Source organism: Chelonia mydas, chromosome 27 (assembly GCF_015237465.2).
Source record: "Chelonia mydas isolate rCheMyd1 chromosome 27, rCheMyd1.pri.v2, whole genome shotgun sequence".
Lineage (NCBI taxonomy): Eukaryota > Metazoa > Chordata > Testudines > Cheloniidae > Chelonia > Chelonia mydas.
Genome location: NC_057860.1, coordinates 12,010,283 through 12,021,081, shown reverse-complemented (window position 1 = coordinate 12,021,081; position 10,799 = coordinate 12,010,283). Strand labels below are relative to the sequence as shown.

The window sequence follows — 10,799 nt, the reverse complement described above, 5'->3', positions numbered from 1 at the left end:
CAGTCACACAGAACAAAAAGAGGCAACTTCAGACTTTACCCTTCTATATTAGACAAAACCCCTTTTCTACTATAAAGTACCTGTTGCCTCGGAATGGTTTCCCAGCATGCCCTGGCCATCATAGAAAGACCCAGCGGTTCAGGGACAGCTTTGCACTTAAAGGCAGCCCTTCAATTTCTGGGAAAAAACCTCAGACACAAACCTGGTTTTAAAAGGCTTTTTTTTTTTTTCTTTTCATTCCTGGCATGGTGACTCTTGGGTATTCAGAGTGGGGGGAATTCCCAGTTGTCTCCATGTCTTTCCATTAACTCTAATGGTCCACCATTGTCTTTTCCTGGTTGGACAATGAAGGGGTACTTGAAGTTGGTTTCCTGTAAGCAACTGGCTTGGTGCCCCTCCCCTCTCTGCCTGACCCCTTCACCACCTGTTGCGAGGTGACGCTGTAGACGCACCACAGTTACAAGGTTCTACACGTATACACATGCCATGACACGTACCTACAGTCATACCCTGCATGCAGCTCTCCTGATGCTCCGCAAGGTCAGAACATCACAAGCTTTCATGAAAGACCTTCCATGATGTATTCATCCACCATCACGTTGTACAGAACCAGGTGATTCAATTGCATATTCTTTGGGGTTCAGACCCCCTTTTTGCCCCTTGGGGTGTCTGGACCCGGATTGTCACAGTCATCCAAGCTGGATCCCCGCCCTCCAAAGCTGGGGGAAGGCAGCGTGGTCTAGTGTGGCTAGAGCCTGACTGGATGCCCGGGTTCTATTCCCGGTTCTGCTACCAATTAGCTGTGTGACCTTGGGCAAGTCATTTCTCTCTGTGCCTCATTTTTCCAGCCTGCAAAGTGGAGATTAAATATGATTCGGTGCTTGGGCACTGCTGTCACACCTCAGCCCGTCAGTGATAGATGGGTTCTAATCATGGAAAATCTCTCTTGCATCGGGTGTCCCGTGTTCTTGGACAGTTTGTCTCCCAGCTGCAGAGGCCAGGAAGGAGCCAGCTCCCTGGAGTGAATCCACAGCTCCCTGCAGAGAGGTTCATTTTTAAACTTCTAGGGCCTCCCTGCGGCTTGGGACTGGACTCACAACCTCCACCCTGGCAGAGGGGATGTGGGTTGAGCTGTCCCTTCAGATCCACCCCCTCACTCTCCAGAAGCAAGGAGACAAGACTCCATAGCCACCTCCAGTCAAAAGCAAGCTGAATGGGACAGGACACAGGGACCTTCAGCAGTCTGCTCAAATCCAGTCTTGGGCAGTTGTGGTTGAAGCCGATTACTGCCTAATTGCTGAGGTGAGATGAGTGCCATGGATCTCAGCTCAATTCTAATTGGACACACGGGCACTGGTCAGTCTCAGTGTTGGCATGCTCAGCAGAGAAGACAAGCATTGAGTAGATCCTTCATAGGGAGTCAAGTCAAAGTTCCCCGAGCCAGGGGCTCACTGAGCTGACGTGACCAAGCCACGTCAGTTTCACAGCCAATGGTACCCAAGGGAACAGCCCATCTCACCACCTTTGCTGGCCCTGCCTTGATGGATCAGGCCCTCGTTTTGAAGCTAGGTGGACTGGATGCAGCTTTTCAGTGTGAGATCTAGGGAGACTCGCTCACCATTCAGCCACCACACCTTATAGGGCGGGTTGAGAGCCACAGACGGACCATGTGGCCAAGGGGAGGATTCAGGCTCTGGGGCTGCCCAGTGGGCCCATTTCATCGAGCTGGACACAAGGGTTTATTTGCTGCACTTTGGTTTCCAGAGCTGTACATATTGTCTGGGTAGCCAGCCCAGCCCAGACCTACGTCCCTTGGGGGTCCTGAGGCTGCTGTCGCTCTCCAGTCTGGTGTTGGTGCATCCCAATGCTCAGGCAAAGCCGCAGCCCAATTAGGAGTGAGACAAGGGAGGGAATGGGGAAGCGCAGACCCAGGTCCCCATGCTTCATTCCTAATTAGCCACAAATCCCACCAGCCATGTGGATTTTCTCCCCTATCGTCCCAGGGACATTGATGCAGCCCCATTTGCTGCTTTGCCCCTGCCATGGTGCTCCCTCTGTGCTGGGATGTAGAGACTGCATGGCATGCGGTTGGCTCTGAGGATCATCAGGGCCTGTGGGGAGCCCCCAATGAGCCCTGGGGCAGGTGGGTTCTCAGGAAGGATCTGGTGGGGGAAAGGGGTTGGGGTGAAAGGAGGGTGCAGAGTGAAGTGGGAGCGAGGTGAGAGGGTTAAGAGCCACGGGGAATCTTGCACTGAAGAACAGTCCAGGAGAAGAGCATTGGAGACCCAGGCCAGCCATCGCTGCACAATAGGGCCAGCTAAGCAAACAGCTGGTCGTTTTCCAGCAGGCTGGTGAGGCAGGGGCTCTGGGAGGCTGTGACCTATTCCCAACCAAGCTCCCCGGCTGCACGCACATCCCGGCAGCATGGCACCCATGCCTGCATTGACCCTGTGACCTGGCGGGAAGCAAGGCAATCCGGCCCAGTGGGGGATCTCCGCCTTGGTGCCCAGAGATCTCTCTCAAGCCACACCAGGTTACCACATGCTCTCCAGCTGGGGTGTGGGTTGGAACTGATATGCCAAGAGCCCCCCCTAGGCACACTGCCTACCAGGGGCAGGGACAAGGAATCCCAGCCCTTTTTGGGTCTGGAATAGCTGCCCAGCAGGGCAGTAAAATACCATGGCCATATCTGAGCAGGACCTGGGGGAGTCGTAGGGCAGTGGTGTCCTCAACCCCGCAGAGCAAGCTAGAGCCACCTGGGCAACAGGGAGGGGACTGATCACTGGAGCCCCCCGCCCAGCCATCGCCCTGGACTCAGGGGGCTTTGTGTGGGGGCAGGGAGGCATAAGGCCACCCCCCAGCCAGTCCTTCACCCCCTGGGAGTCCCCACTCCAGGGGTGACCTTCCCTGGCATCTGACCCCCCCCCCCGGTACTGCTGGGCAGCCAGGCCCCTCAGTAGGGGGAGATGGGAATCGGGGTGGGGGGGGGGAGTCTACTGGCTGTATAGGGGCTGGTTGGATCGGGGGGGGGGGTGTCTCTCCTTCCAGCCGCCTGGGCGCCCCCTCCTCCCTTCTCCAGCCCCTCCCATCGCTCAGCCCCTCTGCTGGGGGAGGGGGGCGCTTGGACCACACCCCTCCCCCCCCGGGGGCCGGCGAGCCCCCGAACCTCGCCGCGCCCCCCCCCCTTTCCGCCCTCCCCGCCTGCGCATTGTGTGGCCGCCGGGAGGGGCCGGCCGGCGGCCGCCCCCACACGCGCCCCCGCCCCGGGCTCCTCCTCCGCCGGGGCTGGCTTGGGACACGAGTCCGGTGCGAGCCAGGCCGAGACGCCGGGAGCCCGATGGTTCGGGAGGGCGGCATGGCCCGGACTCCCCGCAGCTCGACCCAGGAGATCCAGATGGACGTGTTCGACAACCCCGGCCTCCAGGTGGGACCGCGGGAGGGGGATAACACCCCCCCTGCCACCGCCGCTGGGGGGGCGTCTCCCGCAGCCTGGGCGGGGGGAGCTTTGTAGCCAGAAATAGCGGGGGGTGCGGGTGGGACTGGACCCGATCGGAACCGGAGCGCGGCTGGAGCCGGCCAATGACTCACTGGTCTCTGCTTTTCCCAGGGTCGGGGTGAGTCTTGCGGGGGGGGGATTCGAACCGATGTGGGGGGACTGGAGGAAGGTTCACTCCCCCCCCGCCCCCCCGGGGGCAGGAATCTCAGCCTGGCTGCTGCTTTCCGCCCTCCCCTCCTCGGGGATCAGCCTTTCCCAGCTGCCCTCGGCTTTCAGCCTTAGCACAAAAGCCCTGTTGGCCCCACCGGGCTCTTCTTGCCCCAGCCAGGCCAAGCGGGGTCCCCCCACCCTATGCCTTACATCCTGCAGGTGTCCCCCGCATGCCCAGAGATCACAAGGGAGGCGACCCCCAAACTTTGCAATGGGTGCCAAAGCTAGCCGAGAGGAGATTGGGGGGGTCTAGGGGTGCCTCCCCCGGAGCTGGAAGAGTGCGGTCTCCTAGTTAGAGCAGGCAGGGGACGGGGCGTCCGGGCACCTGGGTTCTAGTCCCCGCCCTGCTGTTCGTTTGCTGTGTCACCTTAGTCTCCCCAGCTGGAAATGTGGGGAATGATCCCGAGGGGTTTGTGGGGCTGGATCGGTCCCGCTGCGTAGGGTGCCCTGGGCTGCTGCCACGAATGGCAGCTAGCGAAGGGCAGGTGTCGCTCCGGGAAACTTTGGAACATACAGGATAATTTGGGAAACCCTCTCCGGAGTCACCACGCCCCTTTCCCGCCCCATCCCCTTGCCAGTTGGTACCAGGGGACTTTGCCTCTGCTGGAAACAGGCCGTGAGCCAATGTAGCAGGAGCCAGGGATGCCAGCACAGATGGGCCATTGCTCTGATGTACTCAGGTGGGGATCCCAGTGGCAGGTTGGACCTGTTGGTCAGAGCAAGTGAGCGGGGTGGGGAGGGGGGCAGGATAGCAGTGGCAAGGTGGACCCACTGGTCTGACCCAGCTCAGCGCATCCTCCCATTCACGTTGCTGGGTGTCGTCCACACACATCCCCTTTGTCCCCCAGCACCAGGCGATTTGGAGTGGCAAGTGGGGAGAGGCTCCTGGTAGCACCCAGACACCCTGGCAGTGCCAGGCCCTCAACACAGGACTGGGAAACACCGAACCAGCCTCCACCAGCTTAGGATCTGGCTCTGTAAATGGCCATGATTAACCCTTCCCCACCTGGAGAGCCACCAACCCAGTGCTTAATTTGTGCCAGGGCTGAGCCCGGACCCCTCTAGGCTTGGCAGGTTGTAGCCCCTGCACCTCTGAGCTTGCAGCGTCGGTACCTCTTTCGTTACAAATTATGCCCTGCACCAGCCCTCTGGATGGGGGATCCCAGCCGCCCATGGAGGCACAGTGAATGTGACGGAGGGATGGGCCCTGATTGGAAAGATGGGGGTGGGGAAGAATCCTAAAAATACCAACTCCTGCCCTGCTCAGAGACCACGTGTCTGTGGGTTGGGCAGCAACTGGGCCCAGCTGTCCCTCTGGGATGCGCCTGGCTCATTCCGAGACCTGCCCCAACATGTCCTGACCACTTGCCCTGTGCAGAAAGGCCTCGCGCTCGCTGGGAGCTTTGGGAGGAACCGGATGGAAAAGGACTGACGCCCCCGGGCTGTGATGACCCTGCCCGCATCGGGGTGGAGGGAAGCAGGACTGGGCCCTCAAGGACAGCAGCAGAAGGGTCCAGCAGCAATTGACCTTCTGTAGGGAGCACTGGCTGCGGGTGGGGTGGAAATCTTGGCTACTCCAACCCCAGGCTCTCCCAGCAGGAGGCGCTGTAGAGGATGGTGCAGGAGCGCTGGCTGTAGGGAAGCTCCCAGCTGCTAGCTCCTTCTGTCTAAGTCTTTGCCACCAGCCGGGTATTTGGAGCCTTTGCCAGGCTCTGTTGGAAGAGGAGCCGCTAGGTCATGGGATGACTCAGTAGCAGCAGGTGTGTTGTGTGTGCGTTTGCATGGCTGCTGGGGCCTGCGTGGGTGGGAGGAAGGAGAGCACCAGAGCCTGCGCACTACGGGGAGGAGTGGAGGTGAGTGCATGTGTCACTAGGGAGGTGTTTGGAGTGTGTGTGTGTGTAGTAAATCGAGTCTGTAGTAAGCTCTAATTGTGTGGGGGTGGGCATGTGTATAGTAGGTTGTGTGTGTTCAGCTCTGTGTGCGTGTGTGTGTACACAGCTCGTTGCATGGAGATAAGGGTGTGTGTGGGTGTACACAGCTCTCATTGCACAGAGGTGGTGTGTGTTTGTACAGCTTGTTGCATGGAGGTAGGGGTGTGTGTGTACAGCTCGTTGCAGAGAGGTAGGGGAGTGTGTACAGCTCCTTGCACGGGGTAGGGGTGTGTGTGTGGATCGCAGCCCCACCCCCTTCATCTCTTTGGCAGCTGGGGGCCTCCCCTGGAGGGTCCATGAGCCTGGGACTGGAACCCCTTCCCTGGGATCAGCCTCTGCCCCTGTGGATCCCACCCCGCCCCTGGCACAGAGGGGATGGCTCTGGGCAGCAGCAGGGTGATCTCTGAAGCCCACACTGCCCCCTCCCTGGTTGTGGGGCAGGGAGAGAGTTGAGGGGGCACAGACTGGCTGCAAATCCAATCAGCCCCACATCCTCTCTCTCTCCCCCTCTCCCTGACGACCAACCGGCTAATTCAATCCGAAGCCCCTGAGGATGGCCCGAGAGCTGCTCCATGCTGAATCAGTTGCCTTTGCTAGGCCCAGTGGGTGTGATGTGTTAAACACCCCACACCTCCGCATGCAGACTGAGCCCTGCCATTACCTGGGCACAGGGGGAGCTCTCCGGATCTCACTGGAGAACACAGCTCAGGCCTCCACCCCCTGTACATCTGTCCAGAGCTCGGCCCCAGCCCTGCAGCACCCATGGGGACAGGTGGGCAGATGCCTCACCCCGCCCGTCAACACGGGGCAGTAAAGCTGCTCCCAGGCTGTCTTCCCCACAGGGGCCTCTGACGGGCAAGCCACTTCCCTCGTCTGTTCCTTGGTTTCCCCTTCAGCTAGCTGAGCATTTAACTCCCCCCCCCCCGAGTATGCCATGTGATCGATGGTTACCCTATAAACATGCTGCTGTCTGTGGGGTAGGGGGGTGGGGTCCCCCCCCACAGCTCTTGATTCCTCCCCAGAGCAATATGGGGGGCCCCGGCAGCGGCTGCAATAAAGGCCCACCCCGATCCAGTGCCGTTCGCCCTTGACTGGCGCGCGCCTCCCTGTTTCCATCGGGGTGAGCTGACATGGCCGGCGTTGCAATTAGCTCCCCCCCGGTGATTAGAGCCTGGCTGTGACGCCAGATTGGTTGGGAACCCAGCGAGGCTATTAAAGCCCTGGAGCTGCCTATTGATTGGCACCTGCATCAGGTGACCGTGCGGCGTTCGGAGCCAGCTGCTTCCCTGGAGGGCGACCCCTCCCTCCAGCCCTGCCTCCTGCACTCCCAGTGCGCCGTGTGAGTGCCAGGAACCTGTGGGGGTCACTGGCTCCTTTGTGGGGGACTCAGCAGCCCCATAGGGAAGGGGATCCCACGGCCAGGCCAGGCCCAGGTGGGTGTTTAGATGGGGACATGTCCTAAGGGTCTGCGATCCGAGGGATTTTCACAGTGGAATAGACCATCAGACCAGCGGGATGTTCAGCCTGGGGTCCATCTGTCCCCCCTGTCCCCAGCCGCTGGCCACAGGGGAAGGCAGCCTCCTTGTGGTGTGATATGCTACCGTGAGGGGAGAGATTCCTTCCTGGCCTCACGAGCTGATGACCTGATGCCCTGAAGCATTAGGCTTGTCATCTGTATTCAAGCAGCTCGCTCTATTCTCAGCCATACGGATGTCTAGTGTGGTCATAGGACTGTTTATAGGCTCAATTAGAGTGGGACTCCTGTGTTCTGCTCTCCGCTTTCCCATTGACTTGCTGCGTGGCCATGAGTAAAGCATTTTCCCTTTTTGTGCCTCGGTTTCCCCCCAGCGGTACAGTGGGGGTAATGATACTCGCAGGAGAGGAATGAAGTTTAATTAATTTGTGCTTGTAAAGTACTTTGAGATCCTCCGATGGAAGGCGTGGCAAAGCAGATTTCAGGGTAACTCCTCCATTAACTTTAGCAATGTCCTGCAGCAGGGAGTTCCACAGGTTTCTGGTATGCCATGCAGTTGTCTGCTCCCGCCCCTCTGTAAGCTGGCTCGTTAACCTGCATGCTCGTTAACCAGGCTGTCCCTCCCTTCCCCAGGGGAAATACAGCAAGCGGAAGAGCAGGTTTAAACGCTCTGATGGCAGCACCTCCTCGGACACGACTTCCAACAGCTTCGTCAGACAGGTAAGGACAGCGGGGTGGGGAGCTCCCATGGCCTCGGCATCCCGTGTTCAGGAGGGGGGACGGAGGCCCAGGGGTCCCTCGCCATGAGATGTGGGATTTAACTTGCTTTGCACCATTGATTCGGCAGCTGGGAGTGTTGGAACTAGATGTAATACAGCAGCGTAGGGCAGGTGGTCCCATCGCCCCCTAGTGGCTAGCCCCAGTTGCTGTAACAGTCTCCTCCTTGCTCTCAGTTACTCCTTTAGCTTGAGCAACAGGGTCTTGAGGGTTCAGTGCTGAGGATCCTGGGTTCGATCCCTGCCCAGAGCCACAGCATCGTGTTCCCAGCTCTTGTGCTGTTCTGTTTCCATCTGCCAAGTGCCGTGGCCGGCCCCTTTCAGTCTAAAGCAGCTACAGAGTGAGGAAAGGAACAAGAAAGAACTAACGTCAAGTGCCCATGGGAGAGAACGGAGTCTGTGCGTCACCCTTAGCGGTGTGGAGACCAAACCAGTGCCTACCTCTGTAGCCCAGTGGAGAATCCACCCTCCCGCCCGAATCTACAGTTCAGTTTAATCTGCTGTGTTTCTTTAAGGGCAGAAATGGCATCTTAGTAAGACCGGTTTGTACCGAGTCTCCGTAGAGGGGGTGGGATGAGCTCAGGACTGGGGCCCAGCGTGAGGCGAGTTCCCACTTGCATTGTGATTGGGCCACGGCAGGGGGGGGTGACTGCCTGGGGGAATCAGTGGCTGATTGGGGTGGGGGTGAGTGCTGGAGGGTGATGGAGTTGGGGACGCAAGAATTGCACGGTTCCCTTCCCCTTTGGTACGCTGACTCTAGGCCTGTAGGAGAGGAACCTGGGCATCTAGGGGGAGCCCCAGGTCAAAGCTGCCCCTCCCCCCCCCGAGCGGGGGAAAAGTCACAGGAGGGCTGGGATCAGAGCCCTGGGGTCTCTTTTCATCCTGGGGCTGATGTGAGCTGTGTCCGTGCCCATGCCCACACAGCGTGGCCATAACCCCTTCACTGCCAGGGATGCTGCCCGCACACATCGGGGGGGGGTGTGGCGGCAGGGCGTGCTTGGCTGGGGGAGGAGTGGGGTGGGGGGCTGGATGTAGCTGGCAGGGTCAGTGGAGGGAAGGGGTTAATGTGCCCCCTTTCCGCTATATAGCACAGCTCTTGCCCTGATCCCTGCAGCGCCCCCTGCTGGGGAGACCAGGGCTGGAGTCGCCGGGAGCTCCCCCAGCCAGCGCTCTGGCCCTGTTCCCCACAATGCCTCCCACACCTGGCAAAGGCTCCCCACAGTGCCACCCCCACCCCCCGGCAGAGGCCAGGACTGGACCAGCTCTGGTTTTCTCCCCATCCATAAGATACACAGAGCCAGCGCAGGGAGGGGAGCTGGCTATCGATCCAGCAGTGTGGGTGGGGCTGGAGTTGACAGCTGGGTAGATCCTGCAGCGTTGTCTTCCCCCACTCCCTTTGCTGTCACTCCCCCCACCCATTCCAGCCACCATCACTCTGCGTCCCCGTCCCCCCCCATCAAACAGCCCAGAAACATCTCCTCCGAGCCGGAAGCAGCGTGGTCTCCATAGCAACCCCCTGTGGGGGAGGCGGGGGGGGGCTGGAATAGACATTAACTAATGAAACAGCTGAGTCCCCGCGAGATGGATGGTTTTGCGGGGGGCAGCATCCCGGGGCCAGGCCGCTGGGGGGAGAGTGGGGTGGTCGGCCCAGCCGGCGCCTGTCTGTCTAGAACCAGAACCCAACGGCTGCGTCTGGGCAGGCCCCCAAGGACCCAGCATCGAACGCTCCAGCCCCTGGAGCTAACGGGGTGATCGCCTGGCAGCCCCCCTCCTTTCCCCGGTTCTGCCCTATGGGGAGCCAGTCAGTGGGGGAGACTCGGAGAGAAGGCACTGGCTGGGCTGGATGGGGCTCGATCTCAGGCGGGGCGAGGTCATCACCCCCAGGGGACGGGACAAGGCCCCAGTGCTTGGGACGTTAGACCTTGCACTGGACTGAGCCCTACACTGGAGGGCGGGGGGCTGGAAGTCTGGGCTGGGGTGGGTGTGGCTTAATCCCCTCCAGCGCCCCCCCCCGTGGGAAGGGGATAAACAGCTGGAGAGAGGGGTCCTATGACCTGTCCCCCCAGTAGAGGGGTGGGTGGGTGAATGGTTCCCATGGCGATGACATGGGAAGATGCTGGAGGTGGCAGTTACCCTGGAGAAGGTTCCCGGAGCGAGGCCCCCATGCAGAGAGAGGATTTAAAGGGCCAGCTTGCCTTGTATTTCCACCCTCCAGAGCGAGAGGGAGAAGGCTGGAGAGGTGCCCTAGGGAAAGCTCTGGGCCTGGCCATTTCCCTGCTGCGCCCTGGGGCGATGATGAGGCTGCTGGGGTCACAGACCTGGGGCCTGGGGGACACGCACCTGGGCTAGCGGGATTTTCCCCTTGCCCTGGGCTCATTCACGGGCTCCCGAAAGGCCCTGAACCCTCCATCCGCCCGAGGGAGCGCTCTCCACCTGGCGATGGGCCGAAAGCAGAACTTTCCACCCAAAGAGACCGACCCAGTACCCATCGCCCCTGGATCCCAGATCAGAACCGGCCAAAACCCAATGGAGGCGCTTCTCAAACACCCCAGAACTGAGTGGGCCCGTTCTCTGTGGTGCTATCACGCGTGAGCCCCCGCAGTGAGGCTGGGAGGGCTTTACCCCAGGCTGGTGGAGGGTGGGGTGAGTGTCTGCCTGGGGCGGCTCAGGTCGCGTGTGAGGGGGGTGGGGGTAGATCTGGAAGAGAGGTGGGAAGGGGCCGGGGGGATCTTCAGCTCAGAGGTTGAGCCCCGCTTCGGAGAAACAACCTCTGGTGGTACGTTATAGCCCCAGCCAGGGAGGCCATGAGGGTGAATCCAGGGGCTACATGCCTAGGGATATCTGATGGGATGAATCTCAGCCTGATTTCCTGCATCTTGGGGTCCTGGGGGTGCAGGTCCTTTCGGAGAGCC

At 60.2% G+C, this 10,799-nt stretch overlaps 1 protein-coding gene across 3 annotated transcripts in view; it reads left to right on the top strand.

The window, feature by feature from the left end:
• The first annotated feature begins 3,233 nt into the window (after window positions 1–3,233).
• Window positions 3,234–10,799, top strand: part of CACNB1 (calcium voltage-gated channel auxiliary subunit beta 1) — a 30,092-nt gene continuing 22,526 nt past the window's right edge. For 2 of the 3 annotated variants that reach the window (XM_043536860.1, XM_037887142.2), the window contains exons 1-2: window positions 3,236–3,424; window positions 7,745–7,831. In XM_043536860.1, coding sequence (XP_043392795.1) covers window positions 3,338–3,424; window positions 7,745–7,831 — 174 coding nt within the window. In that variant the 5' untranslated portion in view covers window positions 3,236–3,337. Of the gene's footprint in view, window positions 3,425–7,744; window positions 7,832–10,799 lie in introns of all 3 variants that reach the window. The other variant, XM_037887144.2, reaches the window with a different exon arrangement.